The 27,825-nt window shown below is 42.9% G+C and overlaps 1 protein-coding gene across 1 annotated transcript in view; it reads left to right on the forward strand.

The window, feature by feature from the left end:
* Positions 1-26,870, forward strand: part of Mboat1 (membrane bound O-acyltransferase domain containing 1) — a 108,727-nt gene extending 81,857 nt beyond the window's left edge. The window contains exons 7-13 of the mRNA XM_004640153.2: positions 1,177-1,360; positions 2,636-2,828; positions 9,287-9,390; positions 12,585-12,649; positions 15,613-15,745; positions 18,558-18,709; positions 25,223-26,870. Coding sequence (XP_004640210.1) covers positions 1,177-1,360; positions 2,636-2,828; positions 9,287-9,390; positions 12,585-12,649; positions 15,613-15,745; positions 18,558-18,709; positions 25,223-25,349 — 958 coding nt within the window. The 3' untranslated portion in view covers positions 25,350-26,870. The remainder of the gene's footprint in view (positions 1-1,176; positions 1,361-2,635; positions 2,829-9,286; positions 9,391-12,584; positions 12,650-15,612; positions 15,746-18,557; positions 18,710-25,222) is intronic.
* Positions 26,871-27,825: the final 955 nt, after the last annotated feature.

Consider the following 27,825-nt stretch of genomic DNA (forward strand, 5'->3'; position numbering starts at 1 on the left):
ATCATTTGCTTTTTTGGCCCAGGGCCTCACTATGCAGCTCCAACTTGTATCGATCCTCTTGTCTCAGCCTCCCCGGTGCAGGGATTACAGGTGTGCGTCACCACGCCCGGTTTAGGTGGCCCCCACATTGTGCCTGGGGTTTGGGGCCCAGCGTGGCATGTGGTACAGGGATCCATCCCACGTCCTTTTGTTTGGCAGTCAGGCGCTTGGACTACCGAGCTATCTCCCCAGCTCTGGCTGCTCTGTTCTTGCGAGAGCTTTTTCCCTGCCACCACTTTTGATTTCTTGCACAGGCCCTCCTGCCTGGATGACAGAGCAGACAATGCATTGCCGTGGCCTCCTCACAGTGGAAGCTGGATCCACTCCGCCTTTGTTTTGTATTTATCTTGGCTGTCAGGAGCGAGTTTCCCCATTTCAAAGTATCCCATCGGCTAACAGTTCAGGTTTCACCCTGCCTTACATTTGTTACCTTCATTGTGTGTTGTACACAAGTAAGGGACAGAGAAAAGAGCACTTCTGAGCCCCAGTAGTCCTGGCCTTCCCAGCCCCCAGCCTGTATAGCGACACCACCACTAGAGGGCGAAGCCCACAGTCTTCTCTGACCACGGGCCTCATTAACTTTGCCTTTCCACAAGAGTCTACAGGTAATTTAAATATTTTTCCCATAATTTTATTGAGAAAAAAATAGCATTGAGACAGTTTCAAATCAAATTGGTAGTGACAATGGAATTTTGTTTAGTTTTGTCTTTTTTGACAAAACTAAACAAAAAAGGGAATACAAATGAATGACCATTTTGTATCTGTATATTCAAAATAGGATAGATATACAGCTACATTCTCTTAATTCAGTGAATCAGAAGATTTGTTCTAATAGTGTATATGAACAGGATGACATGTCTGCATCTTATGCAATGAATAACCACTGAGACAACACTGTGCAATGTATTTATTGTTGAAACTGTCCTGATCAGTTTTGAAACTGTCTCATTGCTATTTGTTTCTCAATAAAATTATTTTTTAAAAAAGTCTACAGGTGATTTTTCTAGAGAACAGAGGAAGGCCTTATCACACATAATAGCCCACCAAGACAACTGTTGTGTATATGATCCAGTTGTTTGTGTATTCTGAACAAAATCAAGGATTGAAAAGTTTTCAGCTTTTAAACTTCATTTTCAGAGTGAAGCCTTCTTTTTTGGAATATTTAAGCTACCTTCTCAATTTCATGAGCGTCATTGCTGGTCCTTGTAACAACTTCAAGGACTACGTGGCCTTCATTGAAGGGAGACACATACACATGCAGTTGCTGGGCGTGAACTGGAAGCACAGAGGTTTCCACAGCCTGCCGGAGCCTTCTCCTAATGTAAGTGCTTAGTGCCACGTGCTTCCTCAGAAGTCCAGAGAATGGAGTTTCGCTGCCAGACCTAACTCTCACTAGTAATTGTTGTAATTAGAAAACCAAGGTGGAAAAAACCATAAGGAGAAGAAGACAAAAGTTTAGGGAGTAGCTTTTCCCCCAGTTTTTAAGCATTTGCTTAAAATGCCAGTATTGACATTCTTTGCAGTACAATTTCTTTTTGTGGAGCAAAAAGAAATTTTCTTTTAGCTGGGAGCCAGGATCTATCTCCAGTGCCTTGTAAATATTCATTCACTTAATCCTCCATTCACCCTCCGAGAAGGGGATGATGTAATGCCATATTATAACTCAAAGTCTGTTTTCACAAAGGGAAAAGTTACAACTCTGTAGAGTGACATTTCCTGGAATGTTACAGAAGCTGAGAGCAGCCACTATGTCCAGAGGAATTTAAAAACAGAGCACCTCTTAACCCTAGGACAGAGAATATATGAGCCATCCTAGAAGGCGAAAGTTTTGCATTACCTGGCTCAGGTATTTGGTCACGTGGTGGCTCAGGTGTTTAGTCCCCTGCACAGGGTTCCTGGTACTGAGCCTCTGTCCTCTTGGCTGCTGATTCAAGCCCATTTCTGGGACTCTGCTGGCTATAGAATTAGAAGGCAAACATTTACCCCTTTCTGGTGGAAAGTGGCCGCCCTGTGATGTTGGCCACTTCTCATATATTTTAGGTAACGAAGTCACTTACCTTTTGAGTTGCCTGACACCACAGCTTAAAGGAGGAGAGGTTTCATTGAGCTCACGGTCTCAGAAGGTTCAGTGCAAGGCTGGCTAACTGCAGGTCAGAAAGGTGGAGGAAGGCAGTGACAGCAAGCTGGCTGAGAAGCAGAGCTGGGGAAGAAGTTTTAGAGAGGGACAGGAGAGGGGCCTTCGTGACTCACCTGGGCACATGCCTAAGAGCATGCTTTACTAATCTGCTAGTAGCTTCTGAGTTTGGAGAAATTGATATGCCAAGGTTAACAGTCTCACCTTTTTTAGGTAGGGTGTGCTGAAAGAAATTTGCTTCCATTCTGCGTACAATCAGTCTCAGCTGTAAATTCTGCATCTAAACACACCCCCTACTCGGCTTCCACAGTTTTGTGTCAGGAGGGGGAATACCTGTTCCTCCTTCCCACGATAATGCTCTAACTGCTGTTGGAGCAAGTGTTCTTAATGTCCCTGGCCCCCGACCGCTGTCCTTGTTGCTGAGCCATCTAAGTGGTAACACTGATTTTCTCCCGTTTGCAGAGAGCTGTGATACAGAAGTTGTGCGTCACTTTGGTGTCTCTCCTGTTGTTCTTGACATTGACAAAGACATTCCCCATCACCTGCCTTGCTGACGACTGGTTTGTTCATGAAGCAGACTTTCTGACGCGGCTCTTCTATTTATATGTGGTCATGCAGGCCGCAAAGCCCAAGTATTATTTCGCGTGGACATTAGGTAAGTGGGCTCCAGTGGCCTTCAGTGAGTGAGGAATACGGTGCTGCGCTTTGAATTGCTTGGCAAAACATTTTGGATCACTTAAAAAATAATAATCCAATCAATAATGGGGATGGTTGAGCCAGTCTCGTTTTGTACTTTCCAAAGTAGCCTTCTCTTCCACACTCCATGAACTCAGTTACCTGTGATAAGGGGAAAACCAAACCTGGCAGTAATTTAAACCCAGTATAGTTAAAGATGCAGAACTATGAAACTTATGCTTGTACCAGACTTGGCCATTGAGTGCAGTTGAAAGCTAGGTGAAAATTCCAGAGTGATCAGGCTTTCTTGTAATTTTTCTGTGTTGTATGTACTACAGGGTGCACACTGAGTGCCTATTTTACCATCATATGCTTCTTTAAGAACATGTTGGTTAAGCTTTATATTTTGGAAAGAAGCTAACATGAAGTTCTTTTCATTTTTTTAACTTAGTTCAACTTCAGTTGCCTTACACCTCCCTCCCTTTTTTCTCCTGTGCAACAACTTGGTCAGTATTAAGCTTTTATCTCTTTGTTGTCAAACAATTTTAGACTGGAGTTCTTTTAAAGCTTTCTAAAGTGAGCAGGAAGCCCCTCTGTGCACCGACTGTGGCTGGCAGAGTTTTTTGATAAGGCATGCCACCTGTATCAGATTCACTCTGGGGTCCTTTGGGGGATGAAAGTTTAACATCTCAGCTGGTGCTGGGTGTGCAGTTTACATTCTCATTGCTGAGACAAACTGCCCAAAGCCCAGAGTTAAGGGAGGATAGATTTGTTTAGCTCACAGCTTGAAGAGGTTTCAGTCTGTGATCAGCTGGCTTCAAGGCAGGATGGCTTGGTAGTTCTTGGTAGGCATGCTGTAGCAAGGCAACAAAGGGAAGACAAGCCTCTTTCTGTCCCTTATTTTGTACCTGGGCTATCGAGAGTCGGGCTGTGCCAATCCAGTCAGCGGGCAGATTTTGTAATCACACCCCCCTTAATCCTAGCCCCTTTAATCTTAGTATTGTACCATGAACCAGGCACACACTCTGGATTCAGATATCTGGAAAGGCCCCACTTGTGACTGTATGAGGCTTTTGGGGGAACATCTAGACACAGGCCACAACAAGCATAGGCTTGTCTTCATAAATCAAATGGATTACGAGAGTTCATTCTTAATGTTTAGCCAGTCCCCTGTGAATGGGGAAACCGCACTTCACTGAAGTTGTTCTTTTAGCACATTTTAGCTTTTAAGTTACAAATAAAATTTACGGGTACAAAATTATTTTTAAATTATATTTTACTATAATAAACTATATGCATCAAACTATGTGCTTTTAACTATATTATGTATAATTCTATGGCATTAATTTCCCTCATAATCGTATATCATCATCCCATATAGAAACTCTGTGTGCATTAGACAGTAATTTCCCATCTCTCCTTGGGATGGATTTTCTATTTTTATTTGTATTTTTTGAGGCGGGGTCTTGCTATGTAACTCAGGCTAACTTTGGACTCACTGTGTAGCCCAACCTGGCCTTGAATTCGAGGTGATCTTCTTGCCTCAGCCTCCCAAGTGCTGTGCTTTCAGGTGTGTGCCATTGCGCCTGCCTTGGCCCAGGTTGCGTTAAAGAGCCAGGTCACTTAGGCATAAGCTTAGCCTAATGCGGTGTTGCGATAACACTTGGCCAGAAATTCCGGCCTAGAGCTGTTCTAAAATTCTCAGTGTGTGGCATCTTGATTCTGGTTACTTTCGGTTTGATTCCAGGAGATTTTGTTGAGAATCATGCTTAGTACTGAGAGGTATGAAAAATATAGCAAATGTTTACATTTTTTAAAACAACAGTAAAAGACACATTGCTATTAAATCCTTCCAACACACTTCTTGCTTTGAACACACTTACCCCATTGTTCTTGCGATGCTTCTAAAGCAGTTGTGAGGTCCTCTTATGGGAGTGTCTTTGTCTGTACTGTTCTGGCTGCCTTGATGTCCCGAATTGATTCAAAGTTATCTTTCATGCTCATTTTGACCTTGGGGAGAAGCGGAAGTTGCCCCGTGCCAGATCCACCGGGTCAGGTGGGTGAGGATGCACCGTAATGTTTTCAGGAGCCTGCTTTGGTGGTGGCTGGCACCTAGCAGCGTTGCTCAGCATGCTTTTGACCAGACCTTGTAAAGACACTCGCGAGAGAAGACTTCCAGAACTGCTTTAAGAAGTGGCAAAAATAATGGACGTGTGTTCAAAGGGAGGGGGAGGATTTTGATGGGGACGGATGGCATCGTGTTGTTTTACTATAACCCATTTTAAAAATTTAAGCAAACACTGTATTTTTAAAATCAGTACTTATGGGAGGAATTCAAAGCTGGGTCAGAAACCTTCCCTGCCTCAAGCTAGTGACATTGTATGGGGATACAGACGTGTTCAGTCACCAGGCAGTCCATGCCAAGAGCTGTCCCAGTGGTGGGAATGCAGAGACAGTGGTGGGTGTGCCCTGGTAACTGAGGAAGGCGTTAAAGGTTTCCTTTGATCGTATCCTTGGTTCTGCTGTTGCTTTATTATCAATTTATTTTGTAATCTTTTATTTATTTATTTGGTACAGGGTCTTGCTACGCACTCATACTCATAGTGATCCTCCTGTCTCAGCCTCCCCAGTACTGGGATTGCAGGTGTGCACCATCATGCCCAGTTTCAGTGGCCAGCATGGTGCACCTGGGATTCTGGGACCAGCTCGGCATGCAGTACCAGGGATCAAACCCTTGCCCTTGTGCTTGCCAGGCAGGTGCTTAGACCACTGAGCTATATCCCCAGCCCCTGCTTTATTATTTAAAAGTCATCGTTTCTTTTGTAGTATTATGTGTACCTATTATATCTACTATGATTGGAGCCCTTCTTGGAACATGGCAATGTTTTCTATGTGAAGTGGTTACTAGTGTTCCTATATTTTCTCAGCGTGCATGTGCAGCAGGGCGGGACGGGGCATGAGAAGGAGCTTTCTCCTTTTACTACCTTTTCCTTCCTCACCTTCCTTTTCTCTTCCTTTTTTCCTACCCTTCCTGTTCCTATATTTTGCATTCTAAGGCTTGAGGGCTGGCCTCTGGACAAAATCAGCTCCTGACTTATGAGGAAAGAAAGGCCATTCCGTGGCCTCATAGGGAGTCGGCCACGAGGTGGGTTATGGGGTTTTACTCGCGGCATGGGTGGGGGCGGTGACAGGAACCGGGGTCTGCACCAGTCTGTCCTGTGGGTGGTTCCCCAGATGCTTGGCGTGAACAAGTGACCCTTTCTGTGTGGACTGAGCTCGTTTTCTTTTCCAACCCCTATATTCTTTTATCTTCCTTTAGTTGCTTCGGTGGAAATGCTTCATTAATTTGTATAGCCTCAATTGGAAGTTTGTTACAGTGTAGATTGCATGGGCTGGTCTAAAATTAACCTTTGTATTATATGAGTAAAGAAGCAATGAATAGTATATCAGGGAATATTTAAACTGCTTAACCAAATAATTGTTTTATCCTGCTCTTTGAGATGCCGTTTACATATAATTGATGTAGTAATTACACGTGATTATAAATTTAATCCTTAAACTTGGCCTTGCAGTGCCTCTCAGCTGAGCCACACTCTGTTAGTCTAGTTCTAGATGCTGTTTATATTAAAATAATATAACTATTTTCTTTGGATTTACCATCTAATTCTCTAGTTCTTTCCCTGCTGCTAATTGGTACTAATTAGAGAGATGCAACTGTAGCCCAGGCTGTGTTTCAAGGATCACAGACTCTAACATATGAGTATCCAGAATTTATCTGTAATAGCAGCTTAGACTCACACTCAAGGTAAGGCAGCTTGGACGAGGAGTTTGGAATCGCTTAACGGGTCTGTACAAAAACGAAGTGTAAGTTCCGGGGCTGTGTGAAGGGTTCCACTGTCCCGAGGGTCAGTACTTCGGGTCGTTCACTGTTTGTCTTTCAGGGTGGCTATCAGGTCATGGAATTGGAGTATTCCGATTCTGGCGTTGTTCACACCTGACTGCTCTTAATGTTTATGACGCCTCTAGCTTCAGTTTTCCTCATAGGCTAATTGAGGCAATAATGATGATGATGATGATGATGATGATGATGATGATGATGATGATGTAATAATGAAAGCCAACATTTCTTGAGTGTCACCTTGACTCAGGCTCAGTGCTGAGCACAGCCCTTTCAAACAGTGCTCTTCCCCGCTAGCACCAGGGACCAAACCAGGGCCTTTGCACAGAACCCCAGCTCCAGTTGCTTTTTAGTTTGAGGCAGGGTCTTCTGAATGTCACCTTGTCAGGCTGGGCTCAGATTTGCAGTCTTCTCATTCACTTGTAGGGTTGCAGGTGTGCCCAACATGCCTGGCTCAAGTAGGTGCTATGGTTATATTTATGATGTATTTAGGGGATAGGTTTCTAGGAGTCAGATGCATCCATGAGCATACACATGGCGTGCCTCCAAGCGCACCCTTGCCAACCTCTTTACACTGAAGATTAAATGAAAAATGCCTAGAGGATGTTGAGCCCTGGAAAATGGGTGGGCACTAAAACACAGACACACAGGCATGCACGCAAAGGTTTGGTTTTCTTTTCTCCTTCCTTTCTTTTTTTCTTTTTTTCTTTCTTTTCTTTCTTTTTTTTTTTTTTTTCGTATTTTAGGGAAGGGTCTACAGGGTGTTCAGGGTCTCACTACTAGATTGAACTCCTAGTGATCCGCCTGTTCACAGCCTCCCAAGAGCTGGGATTACAGGCGCGCCACCATGCCCAGTCTCAGTTGCAGTCTCAGTGCACCCTGGGGGCGGGGCTGGTATGCCGGCCTGGGAATCGAACCCATAGCCACTTGTGCTTGCTTACAGGCACTTTAATCCGTTAAGATATTTGGCCGGCCTGCCTGTCTTGTCTTCCTCTCTCCCTCCCTCCCTCCCTCCCTTCCTTCCTTCCTTTTGTACCTGGGATCAAACTCAGGACCTTGTGCTTGCCACGCAGGCACTTCAGTTGCTGAACTATCTCCCTGGGCCTACGCAGAGTTGCTATTGTTCTGCTCTTTTAGGTCTGGCCACGTGGGCCAGAAATGAATTGGAGGTGGAAGCATGAATGTAGGAGTGGTGGTGGTGCTGGCCCGGTCTCGAGAAGTCCAGTTCTTGCTTGAGTTGCCCACACGGGCCTCCAGGGCTCTGCTTCTTTCAGTTCATTTATCGCTATACTTTGCATATTGGTTCCTCACATGCGAAGCCATTCAGTTCCTTCAGGTACACACATACTTTCATTTTGCTGTTCTTTTTCTTTGCTACTGAGTGTCTGTCCAGTTGGCATAGAAAGATAAGACAGAAAGACTTTGTCATTTCTTTTGCTCCTCTTCCTTCCTTCCCTTTCCCTTCCCTTCTTCCTTCTAAATGCGATGAAATGAGTGAACAAAAAGCAAGGTCATGAGCAACCCACATCCACTGAGTTTTGCTGTCAGCCCAGAACAGATCATGCTGTTAGAATAACTCTTTTGAAGGCAATCTTGATTGGGACTTGCAATCAGACAGGAAGTATTTCTCTAAAAATCTCCTTCAGGTCTTAAGTCTTTTCTGTACTGTGACTCAGTTAGTTTGATTATTTCCTTTAGGAAAATGTACTAGCACAATTTGAAATAAAATAAATTAAAAGAAAAAATTAGCGTCTTCATCATCTTAAGTGCATTGGGCTTGTTGGATCAATACGTGGTTCATTGAGGAATTGATTAGAGGTGAAATAGTCCCTGTAAAGGAGGGTGTGTTCCTGTAGGTCAGCAAAGAAAGTAAAGATGTTCAAAACAGAAGCATTTAGAAGGACTCCATGGATTGGATGGCCTTGGTCCTGGTGTCCACGTGTGGCCCCCACTACCCCAGGCCCAAGTGCACAGCCCCAGCTCTGGTCCTTGAGTCTTAAACTACTTTCAGCTGTGCCTGGTCAGCTCTGGTGTGCTGCTGGCAGCTCATGTGGACGTGTTTGGGATCAGTGCCCCTTCTTCCAGGACGGATTCTCCCATGGACTTTGTGTGCTTCGTAGTTACTGCCCTGCCATCTGCGGTGACGGCTCTTGTTCGGGTTCTTTGTTTTTTTGCTGTTGGGCTTCTGAGCTTTGGGGTAGTTTTGTCTCCTCCTCTCAGTTGAACTCAGTGACTAAAAGCTGCTTGCCTTTTTGTTTAGCTCCTTTAGTTCTCATTTATTTTCATCTTTTTGCATTCTACAATCACCTAGCACCTTTTTAGCAGATTCCCACTGCTATGAAATGAATGAATAAAAATCTAGATCATGGACCATCAAAAATATTTTTCTGGCTCACAGTGATACCAGGGCCTTTAATATTATTTGTGTTCTATTTCTGAGGGATTACCCTTATTTCTTAGTGTTGAAGAGCTTTGGCATCTTTTAAAGCAGCACCGTGACTTTCGTTCCATGTCCTAATGTATTGTTTTGAAATCCACAGCGGATGCAGTCCATAATGCAGCTGGTTTCGGGTTCAGTGGTGTGGATAAGAATGGAAATTTCTGTTGGGATCTGCTTTCCAACCTAAACATCTGGAAAATTGAGGTGAGTGGGTGATGCTTTGGAATCAGACTTCCACAGGGAATCAAGGAAACGGTGTGCTTTGAGTGTGGTCAGGGTTGCATTTCAGGTGTTGCTGCAGTTCTTCACCAGGACGTCCGAGGGAAGAAAAGCTGCTTTTGGTTATGCCAGACCTCACAGCTTCCTGGATAGTTTGCATCTTAGACTCTTGTTCTTTAAGAACAAAAATGCCTACTTTCTTAACACTTTTAGTCATTCAAGAAGGACAACAGTAGTCTGGAAAAAAAAATAGCCAGGAAAATCTTTGTGTTATTTACATTCTTGCTCTTTCAGCCTAAGAAAGAGCAAATGTCATTTTCTCTTGTCCACATTTATTTCAGTCAAGAACACAGACTGGAAGGAAGCTCCTGTATTTAGATTTGAAAAGTCAAGTATTTTCTTTGGTTCCTTTAGAAACAGTTATAATCTATTTGCTTTTAAGAAAAATTATTATGGACATTTTTTTCAGGCCACTAAATCGGTGTGGTTTTTCTCTTGCCCTGTTTTTATTCTTGGACCATGATTGTCTATATGTCTTCACCATCAGACATGGTCTCTTTGGTCTACGTCATTCTTGGCCTTTTTGCTTTCTTGGCACTAGGTGGATGGGAAAGCCAGGCCATAGAGCCTACTGTGTTGTCTGGATGGGAAAAACACAGAGGTGCTGGCTCTCTGGCCAGGTGACCCATCTTTGCTGTTGGTTTGGGTTTTCTACCTCCCCAGGGCAGACACAGAGTCTTTGGAGAGCTGGCAGAAGCAGGTAGCACAGGAAACGAAGGACATGTGGAGACCATACCTTTTACCCACAGGGGTTGGGCCTAGTGTTGGTGGCAACTAGGCCGAAAGGAGTCAGGAGAAGCCACCTCCCCAGCCTGAGGCTTTCTGCTTTCAGATGCCTGCGGCAAAGGTGATTTGCCTTTACTTAACAAAATATGGTAAGATTTATAGGTAGGATTGTATTTTTTCTCCTCCTTCTTCCTCTTCCTCCTTGCAAAGAGTCATTTTTTACTTCAAAAGCCAAATAAGGAGGAAGAAGCGGAAGCCCCCAGACTGTTACCTTGCCACATTGTATCCTGTGTTCACCTTAAAGCTCACAGTGTGATCTGATGAATGAGTCCCTTAGACTCAACAAAGATCAGTTATATAAATTAGGGCCCACTAGGAGCAAAATAGTCATTTTTGGATCGTTCTAGAGGATCCAGGGGTTCTTGTGGGCAGAAGGCCTTAAAAATGTTACATGAAGGGGCCAGGAGATGGCTCAGTGGAATAAGCGCTTCCCTGGCAAGTATAATGGTCTGAGTTCAATCCCCGGTTCCGCCAAAAAAATAAAAAAAGAACAACAATAAAAAAATGTTACGTGAAGAACATGATCCAAAATCTAGAATTTGTTCTCTTTTTATTTTTATTTATTTATGTATTTATTTTTTGACATAGGGTCTCACGGCGCTGGCACAGTATGCAGAACCAAGAATTGAACTCGATTGAACTTGGGACCTTGCGCTTGCCAGGCAGGCGCTTATGCTGCTGAGCTATCCCCCTAGTCCTAGAATTTGTTCTGAGTGAATAATCGTGTTTTGCCTGTTGGTTTCCCTGTGAGAGGCAAGAAGCAGCATCCTGTCGCAGAAAACCATGTCTTAATGAACAGGTTCCAGCCTTTTGAATACTGTCCCCAATTTTTGAAAAGTCATTATAGGTCATTCATAATGGTCTTTTTCCTGTATAGATGATGTCAGAGAGTCTGGCTATCTTAATGACTTTTGTTCCTTTGCCCACTACAGTGTTTTTCTCTCCAAAGTCAGGTGCCCTCCCGGCTGCCCTGGGGCTCTGTGGGTTTAAGCCCTTTGGAGGGGCTCCCTGGACTGCTGGCTTCCCACTAGTGCATCCCAGCTGCGCACCAAAAGTCAAGATTTCTCCCGTTCCAGGCAGGTGCTCAGGGTGAAGGGCCAAGTTATTAAGTTAGGTATTTATTATAAGAAAAGTGGAAGGATAAAGGTGAGTTTGCATTTTATTTGATATAGGATAAGGAGCTAAAAAAATAAGGAAGTCTGATTTACTTAAGGTAACTTGCTGCTATGGTTATTCTGCCCACAAGAGCCTGTAGATCCTCTGTAGCATTTTATTAACTATAGGAACACAGCTAAACAAACTGTAGCGGGGGGGAAGGGAGGTGGTACATGTCTGTAATTCCAGCACTCTAGAAGCAGGAGCAGGAGGATTACCCTGAGTTTGAGGCCAGCCTGGATTACACTGTGAGTTCAAAAGATCAGCCCAAACTGTATAGGAAGACCCTGTCTCAAAAAACTAAAAGGAAAACTGTTTAGGGCTTTGAAATAATACCTTGAAATGTAGAAATCTGTCTTCCTTCCTCCCGCTCTCCCTTCTCTCTTCTTCTCCTTCCCTTCCAAATGCATTGCATTAGGCCAGTATGAGGCCTGTACAAGATTTTCTTATGGTTGAAGAAACTTAAAACAGAGAGCGGCATTTTCACCATACTTTCTTTAGCAGTTGTGGGCCTCATGTTTGCTTCACACTTACTGCTGCTCTGATGAAACTTATTCTTTGAGAATGAGCAAGGCCATTTATTTGGGGATGTCTCATCCTCCGTGGTGGATGGGCTTAACCTTTGTGAGTTGGGTGATATTTATTTGTTTGCTTTTCTGTATTAGTACCCCGTCATGCATAAAATCTCTATTCCAGACACAATTGGAAGCAACTGAACCTACGTAGCTATTTATAGAATCCACTGCACAAGCCTGACCTAGTTTGAACATGGCCACGTAGTGCAAGGCGGACAAACACATTTAAACCATCTCTGTAAAGGCACTAAATTTGCGCAATTGAACTTTTCCTGTGGCATGTCCCCTTTTAGAGTGCTTAGTTGTAAAAAAGCAGAATGGAATGGAAACCCACACAAACACTCCTTCAGCTTTCCTGTAATTTGAAAATAAATTTGGAGGGCAGTGGGCATGCTGCAGGCCAAGTTGGAGTTGCAAAGCAAAGTCTCGTAAGCACCGGAAAATGTCACCGTGTGGCAGGACAGCTGATTTACTTTTTCCTGTCAGTAGCGACTTTTGAAATGCCACTTGGGATCTGCCATCAAGGAGCTCCTGGGGAGGACTTTCTATCCCTTAGGGGGTTTGTTTTGAAGCTAATGGTGGCTGTCATTTTCTTCTTTGTAGACTGCCACAAGTCTCAAGATATACTTAGAAAACTGGAACATCCAGACAGCGGCGTGGCTAAAATGGTAAGGAAAGCAAAAAACAATTTAAGTACTTCCGTCTTGGGACATGTTCACGTGAGATTTATAGTGAACACGCCATCGCTGTGTGCCCGTGCTGTGTATTTATGTCTCCTGTTGAGTTCATGGAATGTCAGGAAACTTTATTTCGGCTTTATGGATGATGAAAGTAAAACACAGAGAGGTTCTGTGACTCGCCCAGTGTCACACAACTCGAGGGATAAACATGAGTCGAAGTGCTTTGCGTCCAGTAGGAGGCGCCTGATCTCCATGCCAGGCTGCCGGCTGCCTAGAGGAGTCCTGGCTCAGCTGAAAGGTCACTGTGGAGTGAACTCCCTGAAGATGCTGTGTTCATGCCTCACAGTGGAAGCTGTCTGGTGCTCCAGATGTGTGTGCTCCTTGAGTTGGCATTTGTTCTGATGATTCTCTGTCCTTTGCTTGCTCTCATGTTCTAAACTAAAGCCATCTCTTCTTAGGGAACTAATACTCCGCTATCCTCAAGGCCAGCAAGCCGTACTGGTGAATGGGCCGATTGTACAATTGGAGAGAAAGCATCCAAATCTTCAGTGGTAAAGCAGGTCCTGCTGCTTGTGAGCAGGAGCACTGTTTAGAGGTCAAAACCCTGGTTTACAGTGAGAGACAGCTAGGAATGGTTCCGAGGAGCGTTCATGTGGTGTTTTCCATACGTTGATCTGGATAGGCTGTTTTTGCATTTTAGTCTAAATGCATTGCTTTTTTTTAGGATTTATTTATTTATTTGGTACAGGCTGTCACTGTGCAGCTCAGACTCATAGTGATTGTTATGTCTCAGCCTCCCCAGCGCTGGCATTACACGCATGTGCCACCACACCCATTCTCTGTGGCCGGTATGGCACAGGGCTGGCACAGAATGTGGTACCGGATCTTGAGCCCAGGTCCTTGTGCTTGTCAGACAGGTGCTTGGACCGCAGAGCTATCTCCCTGGCCCAGCGTTGCTTTTAATTAATTTTACAAATAATTTTAACATAAATATCTTTTTCTTTATACCAACCATTCCAAATGTATCGAGGCATTTTCCAGTAAGAGTTTACTGTCTCAGGTGGCTACATATACATGTGTGCACATAAAAAATGAAAACAATATTTTTAAAATGTCAGAAGTAAAATATTTCATTTATACAAAAGTAATCAAAGAGTAAGAAATAAATACATGATGTACCTACTTCTTATTTCCAAAAGAAAAATTATACATAAGTTCTCACTCCTGTGTTTTTCTGCTCAGATATAGTCTCTTGCAGATCAGCAGCCATAATCCCTAGTTTGCGCGTGAGTCAGTTGCTTTTGATAGTGGATACAGTGATGGATTGGTACCAGCTGTTTAGATTTCTATTTTTTATTGGAGTCCTCACTGAGTAAACCGTGTGGCAGATTCTTTAGGCGCCACTGGATCTTTTTAGGTGGAGTTTTCTGGGGTGAATCCGTTATCGCTTTGTTTTAATAAAAAACAGCCGGAGAACTCCAGGGCATGTATTTGCTGCCGTTCTCTAGTGTGCCACCCCAGAGCCTGAGCAGCCTGGTCCAGCAATCTGAAATCCAAATGCTCCAAAATCTGAATCTTTTTGAACACTAACCTGATGTCACAAGTGGAAAATTTTACATCTGCCCCCATGTGATAGGTCTTAGTTAAAAAACATACACTAAAAATATTGTATAACATTACTTTCAGGTTATATACCTTCTGTAAGGAATATAATAATTGGATTTTTTTTTTTTTTTTTTGCATTTAGGTCCCATCCCCAAGAACACCCAGTATGTTTATGAACATATCCTAAAACCCAAAAAATATGAAATCCAAAAAGCAGTTCTTTTTTTAAAAAATTATGTGTTTAGTACAGGGTCTTGCTGCATAGCTCAGACTCGGAGTGATCCTCCTGTCTCAGCCTCCCCAGTGCTGGGATTACAGGCATGTGCCACCACACCCAGTTTTAGTGGCCAGCATGGCAGCACAACATGCGGTACCAGAGATCGAACCCTGGTCCTTGTGCATGCCAGGCAGGTGCTTAGACCACTGAGCTATCTCCCCTTAGACCACTGAGCTATCTCCCCAGTCCCCCAAAACAGTTCTTGTCCCAAGCATTTTAGGTAAGAGATTCAAAACTTAATTACCCTTGAAGGCGAATTCCTGGAATGACAGCCGATGGGCCCTGTGAGACCTGAACAGGTCACGTGATTGGCACATGGACTGTGGGCTGAAGCCACTGCCAAGACAGATGGAATCACTCCATGGGAAGAGCATTCCCGTCGACCTTATCCCCATCCCAAAATGCTTAATACCAGTGGCACTTACTGAAGCATCCCTAGTGGGTTAGACCATTGGCAGAATCAGCTTCTATCGTGCTGGAAGTCTTGCTACTGTAGGTAAAAAGCAATCATTCAGATCTTTATCAAATGTAGTGTGGTGAGGTCCAGAAGTTAAAAATCTGTAATGTTTTGTTACAAATGAGGGGCTATTTGCTCTTATTCTACAAATATTTTCAAGAACTCTACCCTGTGCCAATCAGTGCTGTAGGTCCTGGGCTACCATAATGAACAAGCTTCCCTCCCCTGAGGAATTTCCATTTTAGATAGAGGAAGTTGTCAGAATCTGTATGTGAATACGATGGATAACTGATTACTAAATTTAAATGTATATTGTGCATATTTATACCTAGAAACATACATCTGTAATATACATTGCACGTACATTTGTAACATTTTCTGAAAAGGCCAAGCCAGTGTTTCCTAAAACAATTGCGTGTCTGCTAGTGCAAAGGGAAACAAAGGCAATGCAGGGTTCTTGCAGTTGACTGCAAGTCCTTCTGGAGGGCTCGGCAGATGCTCCATCAGTAAGAGGCCCGATGATTTCCTCGCTGTCTAGTCCAAAGGGAAACAGGTGTCGTTGAAGCTTCTGGTGTGTTTTACCTGAAGTTTGTTGTTCTTCTCTCTTTGCAGTGTTTGCTATGAGCGGGTTCCATGGTACCCTACGGTGCTAACCTTCGTCCTGTCTGCCCTGTGGCATGGGGTCTACCCTGGGTATTATTTCACCTTCTTAACTGGAGTCCTTGTCACATTAGCGGCTAGAGTGGTAAGCTTTCTTTGGATGTAGGCTTCTCTTTAACAATCTGATGCTTGTACATCTATTATGAGTTAGGTCCTAGCAAGAGTTAGGGGTGGGAGGGACAGTAGGAATAATAATTTGAAAAGTCAGACAACATGTGGAAGTCTTCCCATTAGAGACATATTTCAGTTTATAGGAACTCACGTTATAGACATTGTGAAATTGATGATATTATCTTCGTATTATTTACAGAGGGTATTTGTAAAACAAAATGAATTTTAGGAGCAATATCCATTACCTTCAGAAATCAGCACATTATTACAGGTTATGAATTACAGGTTATAAATACACACAGTTGACTAATTGCAGGTGATAATGACAAACAGGGTCGGCGCTGTAGGAGTGCATTTCGTCTGTACTATACTTAATTTCCCATCATCTTAAATACCTCACAAAGTCATGCACAGTCATGGAGGTGGCAGCTGTAGGAGCTGTGTCTCGCGGAAAGTGATTTGACCTCTGATGTTCTCATATCTGATCCAGCTCAGTGTGCATGAAGTGCTTGCTGAATTTCATGACTCTGGTTCTTCAGGGTTTTTTAAGAGCCTTTCATTTGTCCTAGATTTTTCCTGCATTTTGCTTGTTGTAAAGCAAGATAATAGAGAAATGAAACATGTGACTGTCTTCAAAGAAGACGGACGTGTAGAGACGTGACTGTAATTCAGAGTGCCTTCATGGTCAAATACATTTTATATTTGATTTAATTTTGATCTTTGATTATAGCCTTATTTGAAATGCCAAGAGGTTTCAATGACATTTGTGGAACTATATTTTCAGTGTGAATTTCGGAGCTCCGGAATAGCTAGTCACTCCTGCTTAAATTTATTTATTCTACCAATATTTCAAGAACTCTACCCTGTGCCAGTCAGTGCGATAGGTACCCAGCTACCCCAGTGGACAAGATTCCCTCCCCGGAGGAGTTTCTATTTTAGTAACGTCTGTCAGAATGTGTGTGTGAAAAAGATGGATAACTGATTGCTGTCAGTACTGATTTAAACTTCTAAAGTTAAATGCTTATTGTACACATTTGTACATAGAAAAGAGGGAAGACATTTTCTTTTCTCTCATTCATATAACTGCTCAGACTATAAAAGAAAACTAAAGAACAGATGGCCAGAACGAATTCTGAAATAAAGGTCAGAATTTTTCTTGTTAATAGATTCAGAATATTATTCCTTAAAATATCTTTAGATCATTGTCGCCAACTCTAGCATAAAGGCTTTGTTTTGTGTATATCTTTTCTTTTGGAGAGCTTGAAAATATTGTTTATAAGAAAGTTCTATAGAGAATAAAGGAGGGTTGATAGAACAAGGCTTCCATTTTTTTTTTTTTTTTCCTAGAAGAATGAACTCAAAAGAAATGAAGTCTTAGGTCCCTATTTAATAAAATCTCATACCACATTGCTGATGGGTGGACCACTGGTCTGTTTTCAAGAACGTAATGCTGAGGAAAGGAGTCCATAGCTCAGTAGGTAGCCCTGGACACAAGCCTTTCCTACTTTGGGGCTTCCCTGTTTTAGTTACTTTTCTCATCATTGGGACAAAATACCTGATACCCACAGGTTAAACAAGGAAACATCTATTTTTAGTTCCTAGCTTGTAGAGGTATCAGTCCATAGTTGGCTGGTTCCAAGGCAGGGAGTGTGGCAGAAAGGCGTGGTAGAGGAGGAACAGCCTGGGGCAGAGAGCAGGCAGAGCAGTAGTCTCCCTTTCCATCCGTATTCCATCCAGGCTGCAAGCCTGCTGGTTGGTGCCACTCACAGCCCAGGGTGGGCATTTAATCTGCAGCAAATCCATCCAGCTACAGGGAGAACCACACTAATCCAGTCAGTAATTCAGTTATCGCACACCCCTCGTCTGTATTCACACATCCTAGATCCAGCCGCCTCTGCAAAGCCCCACACGTGAACACATGAGGCTTTGGAGGAGACATCTAATGCAGGCAGTAACAAGTGCCTGTGAGCCAGTCCTTGTTCCCAGTATTGTTTTTTGAGTCTTATATGTGGAATTAAGGTGTCTTTCTGGAGGCAAGTCTAGGCACCAGTGTCAGAAGACCTAAGAAGGAATATATCCCTTGATTTACCATTTTCTAGTTCAAAGAATTGTCTCTTTGCCTGAGACTCAATTTCTTTAACTGCAGAACCATAATTTAAAATGGCAATATCGTGCTTACATGCTAAGTTCTTGATGCATATAAAACATTGGCCCAGCTTGGCAGATCATAAACCTACTAATGAATTTGGCTGCTTTTATTATTAGTAATGGTAATGTTATTTGTATTATCATGACCCAAAAGAAATAATTAGGAAGCAGAATAGAGATTTATTTACAGGGGTATGCATTCACTTAGAATTGTAACGGAGGTTAATATTTTCTGACATGGAAAAAAGTTCATGATATATTACTAAATTAAAGAGCAGGTTAAAAAAATCCATTGGTGGCATTAGGAGTATAAACGTGGATACATATAAATAGAAGAGGCACTGAGGGAAGCTGGCCAAGTTTTAAACAGTGTTTTCCTTTGGGAGATGTTCAGAAGAAAAAAAAAAAATGGCTTAGTTGCTTTAAAAACATTTTTCTGCAGCAAATATGTATTTTTTTTTTTTTTTTTTTTTTTTTTACTAAGAAAAGGCATTTGGTGTTTTTAGCTGACAGTCGGACGCAGGCGGCAGGCTCATCTCTGAAGCCTGTGCTCTGGAGGTGTCCCACCTGCAAGCAGAGAGTAAAGGTGGTTTTATTTCTTACGCTCTCCTCCCTGCCCACCCTTCCTTGGTTTGCAGGTGAGGAGCAACTGCAGACAGTACTTCCATTCTTCCAAAGCTCTCAAGGCTGTTTATGACACGGCGACCTGGGCTGCCACTCAGCTGACCGTCTCTTATATAGCAGCACCTTTTGTGATGCTGGCAGTTGAACCAACCATCAGTTTATACAGGTAAGTTCCCACGGCCCTCCTCTGCTGCCGAGTACACTCCCGTTTTCTGTGTTTGACTTAGGCATCGGTAATGTCCGGAGGTTGAACTATGGGTTTGTACGTATGACTGCACTGTGAGAGAGGTCCATAGAAGATCTACAAGGAAGTGGCTGTTCCTGTCCCAGAGAAACCAATGAAAAAATACCAGTTCCTGTGAAGAAGGTGGATGGGAATCCCTTAAGCTATTCAGAATGTCAGTATGGGGTGCTGAGGCAGTGTGTTTGGGATGGGCCCAGGTCAAGAATTTGGAGGCTGATTACTGCCCTTCGTTTCTCTTCCTGGCATTTGAGCTGTGTTGGAGGTCCTGGGGGCTCTTAGAGCAGGATGGAAGCAAGAGAAGGCGCCCAGAGCCACTGGCTGCTGGGATGGGTGGATCCGCACCCTGTGTACTCTGGTGGTTCTCCTTGGGGATGTGCGTGGGGGGTGCAGGGTGATGTTTCCAGATGTACATGGTACAGGAGAGTATGTAGAACTGAGGGTGGAGGAGGCTGACACGAGAGACCAGGGCCTTTTAGGGAAAGGTTGCCAGGCCTGTGTATTCAAACACCCGTGCTCCACGTGGATGGCTGACCTATAATTGCCAACTTTTATTGTTTTGTGCTTGTGTTTAATTAGTCATGTTTTCTGCTATTGTGAAATGGTTGAGCACATGGCCTTGAAAACAGATGTGTGACCTCACTATGAGAGGCGCCAAAGAATAGAACCCACTTCAGAGCACTTGGTGTGAGGACTGAGTGTTGGAATTGAATGAGGAAAATGTGTAGAGGGCCTGGGCTGGCACCTGGCAGATGACCTGTGTTCAGAACATGCTACTTTATATAACTAATGGGTATACAACATTTGCTAGTTTAAATTAGGAGCGCTGTATGTTTAAAATGTTGACTTAGAAAAACTGTGCAATTGCTGGGGCTCAGGAAATGACACCTCAAAATAGAATGCCTTGGCATGCTGAATACTTTGAACTAGAGTAGTATCAATCTGTCTGACCGTCCCTCACCAGTCTCTTGCCTTTCTTTCCTTCCTAAGGTGCAGGAAGGAGTTTTCTCTGCAGTCCCTCTTCTTCCTCGAAGGCCGGGCTTTCCAGGGGATTGATTTATGGAAAGACTAGAGTTGACAGCACACCCAGAACCCCAGCAAACTTGTCACAGGCCAAGGCCTGTTCTTCCGGCCCACTCACCCCCTCTAAAATCAGCTGTCGTTGCTCTAAAATTGCCTACAGCTCCTGCTTCCCTTTCTCCCATGAAGAAGGCCCTTAAGCTTCAGCTTCTCTACATCCTTAGATTCCTTTCTGAAAGAGTTAAAGATGCCCTATTGTGCTGATACATGCGCAGCTGTGTTTGTAAGAACACAACTCAGATTAGCTAAATCGTGGAGTGTCCAAGATTTGGCCCACGTGTTGTTACTTTTCTCTTACTGCTGAAACAAAATACCTGATGCTACTACTCAGTACAAAATGAAAGAAGGAAAGTTTCACTTAGCTCACAACTGTGGAGATTTCAGTCCATAATCAGCTGATTCCAGAGCAGGGTGGCAACAGTTCATGGTGGCTGAAAACAGCAGAAGCAGCAAGAACAAGAAGGAGGAGGGCAAGGCTTTGTTCCTCCTTTATATTGCAAGCAGGCTACATGCCTTAGGGTGGGTGTAGCACTTATACCATCTCAGATTCCCCGTCTTGCGCAGGCTCAGGAGGTTTACAAAGTGATGACCCTGGCCCCCTGCTGAGTCACTTAAACTTTTAAGCGTCTCAAGTTGACACAGTGTATCAACAGTTAATAGCCTGTGAACAGATGAATGAATAAGGAAAATGTATATACACCATGAAGTACTTCTCAGCCATGAACAAAGACAAATTTGATTCATTTGTAGGAAAACACATGCACCTTGAGTCCATAATACTAAGTAAAATAAATCAGACATAAAAGATTGAGTATCACATGTTTTCTTTTACTTGAGAAACCCACACTATGAATAATGTAAAGAGCAAAATACAAGTTACATGATAGGAAACGGGGAGGTAGACTTCATGGAAATGGGAAGAAGGTCAGGGAAGCAGGGAGGGGAGAGTGAGGAGGGAAGCAGAAGTAAAAATGATTAAGACATGTAGGTACCACACTCCTGAGAGTAATGTGATTATCAGGCATCACAAACCTGCTAATTTTAAAATAAAGAACAGTAACAACCTCAGCCCTCCCCTCTCTTTGAGTTTCAGGCTTTATCTGACTCCGTGCATATAATGAATCTGTGTGCCCTTTCTCCTGTTCATCTGTCCATTGTCCATTTGTTTCAGCAGCTACAAACCTACCCAAACATACCTTGCTTATATGCTAAAAACACTCTAGTTGATGGACTGGTCAGGAATGGGTCCAAGAAACTTTACTACCCAACCTGTGTATCAATATCTATAAGTAGGATACTTTTTTATGGTTAGAGCAAAAGAAGGTGGAAAGAACTACATAACGCACTTCAATAAAGTCTATTCTGCAGTGCTTCTGTGATAATAATAGTGAGATGTTGAGAAGTTGTATCAGCAGCATAATATGGGAGTTGTGCTAGATCATACACTGTATTTCTAGGCAAGGGATGCAGGAGAATAGGAAGAGAATTACAACCTTCAATCAGTAAAGACACCCTCAGACCCTCTGTTACAAGAGTAGAAGCTATTTGTGCTCCCTGCAAAGATCACTGGGTTGAGTGCTCTTCCCTGGAAGCCCCTTGACAGCACTGTCCTGCATCATTCCTCCCACTTGGTCAGTGCCCTTAAGCCAGCGTTGGCCTTGTGTTGTCTTTTGCATGTTTAATGCCTCCAGAAAGCAGCCTCCTGTCCCCTTCAGCATCTGCCTGGGCTGTCCACATTGTTGTCATAAGTGTGAATTGTGTCTGGAGCTCTCTTGTTAGCAAGTTTTCTAGATTTTGAGTTGTCTGCTTCTAGCAAGGTTTTTCCTTATAAGCCCTGATACTCTAAGCACATGATACTGATGCATGTGAGATTTATTCAGGAATATATTGTATTTACCATGTTGATGTAAAATGTTTACGTTCAACTTAGTATCGTTTACTACCAAGAGTGTGCTGGGCACTGTGCTAGAACCTGCAGAAATACTGTCAAGCAAGTAGAAAACGTCTTCCTGCTCCCACGGAGCTGATGACCTGCTAGAAAAGACAGGCAGTGACTGACCCATCTATACCACACACTAAGAGTGTGCTCTGAGTGGCGCAAAGCTCTATGGGTGCATCTAACAGGAATCTGACTCATCCTGGAGGAAGTTGAAACAGGTGTGGTGTGTGTGGAAGGGCAGCAGCTGAGGAGGCCTGTGACCCTAGCACCCCGGGTGGAGGCTGGAGAGCCGAAGGGAGAGTGGGGATCCTTCTCCCCACTTGTCTTGTGGGGAAGCAAGTTCAGAGAAGATGACTACAACTCCCACAGCGAGAAAGTGCTAGACCTGACATTTAGACTCACATTTCTTTTAACGGCAAGATTAGTAAAACAGTTACTAAAAATTTCTGTAGACGAACCTATTTTGGAAGCAAATTACTGCTTGCAGATCAGACTAAGTTAAATACGTGTTTGTGCTAACATGCATTTAACCAACTAAAGTATATGCTAATTCTTGTACTTAGGCAGGGAATCCAGGGCAAAATGCAGTTGTTATCAAGCAGTTTTCCACTTCTTTTTAGAAGGAATCTAAAAATAATTTTGTAAAACACCCTTGAGCAAAATGAAATAAAGTTCTTTTGCCCATTTGGTCCCCTAGAGATGATTTAACCTAAGGTTATCTTTGTGAATACTTCAATATTGGTATGCATGTAAAGTAAATTTTTGGGCCAGCGAGATAGCTCAGCAGAGTAAAGTGCCTGCTTAGGCAAGCTCATGGATCCCCAGCACCACATGCCGTGCCAGCCGCACCCCCAGGGCGGGCTGAGCCAGCCACAGAGTCTAGGCATAATGGTACACATACACCTGTAATCCTGTGACTGGGGAGGCTGAAAACAAGAGGATCACTATGAGTCTGAGCTGTGTAGTGAGACCCTGTAACAACCAAATACATTAAAGAAAAATAAAAGTAAATTTCCTGTTGAGATTAGCTCTGTCCAAGAAGATTCTAGAATGACTGAAATATTGTTACTGTGTGCATTAGCATTCCCATGCATTAGCCATCAGCATATGTGGGCATGATACATGGTCAGTGAGGCTGAAGAAGTGAAATTTCAATTTTATTTTGATGAAGTGCCATGTGTTGTTGCCCACAGCCTTCACAGATTGATGGCACCTTGCAGCGTGTTTTCAGAATCTCTTAAGAGAACTGTTGAATCTGGTAAATTGGCTTGGCCTTCAGTGCAAATGAACCTGGTTTTGTTTTAGCTCTATTCCTCATTCGAGGCTGCAGGGTACAGCACTTACTTGTAAATCCATTTCCCAGTGTATCCTTTGCCACTTACCATTTGAACTCCTAATGTACTTAGAGCATCTTCAAACCAGAGCTTTAAAGTTCTCAACTTTTTCCCTTTAAATTGTTGGTGAGCCCCAAGTTTGACAGACACAGTAATGTGCTGTGAAAGATACATCTTTGTGATCATTTTGAAAAGCCCAATTCTGATGTGGTAATTTGCCTTTAATGAGATAACTGGTTCTTAAGTTCAGTGTCAGAATTTGTGTAGAAACTTCTGTAAGAGACATTCCGTGAGAGCACAAACTATGCCTTGCTCATCTGGATCTTGAGCACCTAGGACAGTGCCTAGGATATTCAGTGAAGGTTACACCTGAATTTTTTTATAATAGAAAGAATCCCTATAATTTTAGAGAAATAAGGAATGTCAGAATAGGCTACTAAATGTCAGCGGGGATTGAAATTTGTTGCTGTTATGTAGATTAGGTCATATACAAAAGTAAGTTAAAACAGAGGGACCACGCATGCCCAGTATGTAGTGTAGCCCATGAAAGCTTTAGTTACCAATGTAGAGTTTGCCTTTGAGGATTCCAGTCATACTTGTTCAGCCTGAGCATTTAACTGTAGAGCCTGTATCACCCTCAGTAACGTCCTTTTGACAGTAAGTTAGATGGTCAATTACTATCACTTGTCACCACTTTGTTACATTAATGACATTAACCATGTGCAGCTGATCTTGTGTGTCCATGCATAGGTTCTGCAGCCACGGGTTGAAAATAGTTGGGAAAACATTGTGTCTTTATTGGACCTGCTCAGACCTCTTTCCTTGTCATTATTCCCTAACCAGTGTAGGATACAGGATTTTTGCACTACTTACAAAAAATACTTATAGCGATCAGTATTTAGTATTATAAATAACCTAGAGATGATTTAAAGGATGTGGGAGGGTGTATGTGGGCTCCATGCGAATTCTACACCAAGACTTGAGCGTTTGCAGATTTTGGTGTCTGCGGGGTCCTGGCACCAGTTCCCTATGCATACCAAAGACACACTGCCTTTTTTTGTTTTAATACCACAAAGGAAGGGACAGAGGCTTATGCCTTTTGTGAGAATCCAGTTTAATGTGTGTGTGTGTGTGTGTGTGTGTGTGTGTGTGTGCTGGAGTCTGAAAGGAGGGACTTGTGCATGTTAGGCAAGCACTCTACCGCTGAGCTACCTCTGCAGCACTTAGCTTTGTACATTGTAAGCAATAAATTTTCAGTGAAAAGAATAAGTGAATCGAGATATATTAGTGCTCCTGACTGTTACATAGACATTTTTAGGGAGCGATTTCTTTTGCTAAAGAGTTGAGCCATTTAGGGCATATGGGAGTTACCTGGTCCTGTGAGGCATGTGCCTGACACATCACGGAAGGTGAGGGATGATGCGCAATTCAGTTGTGACTCCTCCTCCTTTAGCGTTATTTTCCTTTGACCTTAAGAACGCATTAGAGAAAGTGTAAGTTCAGTGTTTTCAAATGAATCTAAAACAGTTATGCTGATGTAAGAACTTTCTAGTTCCATGCATTTATTCTTATACTACGCCCAGTATTTATTGGATTTTTACATTGTGTACACTCCTGCTGAATACGATGCTTTTGCAATGAAAGTCAATAAATCTCAAAAGTAAAACTTGTTTCTAATTAGTTTGCATGAAACTTATTTTTAGGGCTGTAGACTAGGTTTTCAAATCTGGAAGCACCTGTTTCATAAAACACACAGGAAGAGCTCTTTGTACTTAGGAAGAATGTGTGGGACAAAGTGTTTGATGTGTTTCTGTTTAGGGGACAGAGTATTGGATTTTAATATGATCTTATGTATCCTTAGATTTTGAGTAATGGGGATTCCTGGCATTTGCTAAGCAGATGAGCAGTTTGGTTTGTTTTGCTCACCTAAAAATCTGTGGAGGAAAGCAAGGGAAGCCTGGTGCAGACTCACTGCTGCTGCTAAAGCAGCACCTCGTCTTGTGCTCCTGGAGGGGATGTGATCAGATGGCACTTCCCATTTATACCTTGCTTCAAAGTGTAATTTTCACGTGTCTTTCTTCCTAGGTCCATGTACTTTTACTTACATATTGTAAGTCTCCTGCTAATACTTTCTCTGCCAATCAAACCACAAGCCCATGCACCAAGGCAGCCTTGGACTCTGAATTCTCTTCCTAAGAAGAAAACAGACTGATACCTCGGAGAGGAGCTGAGCAAGTGGAGTTGCAAAACATTGGAAAGAGGAGCTGAAAAAGCTCAAGGGTTCTCTAGTTACTTAGAGGCGATGTTTACACACATCCTTTTTTTTTTTCTCCTTGATTGCAGGGAGTATTTTTATAAAGGCTTTATGCATAGCTAAATCAGCCTTGTTATCTTAATTGTCTTAATATTTTATAGAACCTTTCAGTGGTGTGGAGATTTGGAGAGTGTACAGAGCTTCCGAGACAGTCCATGTGAGGCTCCTAGGTCTGTCTTTCTGGCATGATTTCCAGCTATTGAAATCTGGATGCTGAGAATCCAGGCATTGGCTCAGAAGTTAGAAGGTGATTGCTTAGGAAAATTGATCATGAATTTCTTAAATTAGATCATCCCCCTGCATGGTTGTTCCTCGGAAAGCTCCATACTGTTTGACATGATGTGTGACATTATGGACAAAATAATCACACTCAGAAGACTCTGGAGGAGGAGATGGGTCGTGGAAGAAGGTTTTCAGGGTACCGAAAGCTCTGCGAGATAGGACGACTGACCTGAGCACTTGAATGGACTGGTGTGCCTGCAGCTGGGCTGCACTTTTTAAAGGAATGTAACCCTTGATTTTTCTTCTGGACTGAGCCAAGATGGAAATCAGAAAGGCCCCACCTGTGTGTGTGTGTCTGTTGGGGGCTCCTGTTTCCATTTCGCATGCATCTGCTTCCATTGGCTTGCCCAGGAGTGGCCTGAGAAGGCACCTGATTCCCACCTGCAACCCCAGAAAAATGCCTTTTAGAGAAACAAAAAAGTGAAAGTTATGTAGAAGTTTGGTGAGAAGCAGCAGATGTGTCTCACTTTTCCCTCTTCACTTCTCGGGGGTGTTCATGATCATGGCCATGACATACGCATGCGCTGATTTTCATTTTCCAAGTTTCACAACTGATTAAACCTGTCTTGGCTTTGCTTTTGTTGAATCATTGTACTGATAACAGAAACCGATCGAGTTTTCTGTCTTTGTTAGGAACGTGCTGTGGCTCCTTTTGGCAACTTCTATTGGGGGAATGATCATGCAGGAGAAGGAAATGTGGTATTAAATGTTGTGGAAAATAATAATAATGATAATATTAAATATATGCTGCAATGATGTGCCTTCAATCAAATGACTTGGGGGGATTGTTCAAAACAAATGGTAAAAAGTTAGTTTCTCACTGAATAAATGGTATGTTTCTATATAAAAGAACTGTTTCTCAATGGAAGCGTTACTTTTTGTGTCAAGAAATTTGATATGTAGAGTATGTGTGTTTATTCAACAAATGTGCACAATTTAAAGTCTCACCTGCCTATAACTTGAGCAGTACATCATGCTTAACTTTTACTGTGTGTGTCAGACAAGGGAAAGATTTGGGGTTTTTTGGTACAATTTCTCATCATCATCACCAGCTGTGTAGGTGGGATTTATTTCCTGTGCAGAAGAAGGAACTGAGAACGAGAAATGTACTCATTGCCCGAGGGCCACAGAGGTAGTGGTGGAGCCACTGTAGGTGCTTTTGTCCTGATGGTAGGATGTGGAAATGATGCATTTGTTTCTTGTGCTTTGTTTTGTTTTAACTAGGGGTTAGACCTAAGGGCTTTGTACTGAGCTTTATTTCAGGAGCCCCCAGTTTTACTTTGAGGCTTCATCTTTATAAATTGCTCATTGGAAACTCAAAAACTTGTGATCCTCCTGCCTCAGCCTACCAGGGTGCTGGGATTCCAGGCTTTCCCCCCACACTCACCTGTATTTACTTTTTTAAAGCACTTAGCCAGTGGTACTGCTGGGAGTGAGTGCATTCCCTCCTTCTGTCTGTCTGGAGGGATTGGCTCCAAGACAGCTTTGGAAGAGCAAAGTCTGAGGATACTCAAGTATCTTGTGTAAAATGGCACAGCATTTGTATATAACTGTAGACCTCTTCCTATATATTTTAAATTGTTTTAGATGACTTAAAACTCCTAGTACAATAAATGCTGTATACATAGTTTTATATTACTTAGAGAATAATAATACAAAACCTTCAATACAGACAATTCCTACCCTGGATTTCCAATTGTTGGGCAGGAAGTCAGCATTAGAGGAAACTGGCCAAAAGTAGAAGCTGGCAGGACATGGAAGAAGGTGGGAAGCAGACGAGGACAGTGAAACACTGGGCGAAAGCAGATGCTGGATTGAACGTTACCTTTAGTTCTTCTGTGAGATCCACAGTTGAAAAATAGGCAAGCAAAGTGACTATACTTCATAGAAGAAGTACAAATGCCTGATAAATACACAAAAAGTTGCTCAACATTGCTGGCCATCAGGGAAACGCAAAATCAAAACAACACTGAGGTTCCATCTTATCCTCAAAGAAAGGTCAAAATTGAGAAGTCAAATGATAACAGATGCGGGCAAGGCTGGGGTCTGGGAGGAGATATCTATGCTGACAGTAGAAATGTGAACTAGTTCA

Source organism: Octodon degus, unplaced genomic scaffold (assembly GCF_000260255.1).
Source record: "Octodon degus isolate 3935 unplaced genomic scaffold, OctDeg1.0 scaffold00119, whole genome shotgun sequence".
NCBI classification, from domain to species: Eukaryota; Metazoa; Chordata; class Mammalia; order Rodentia; family Octodontidae; genus Octodon; species Octodon degus.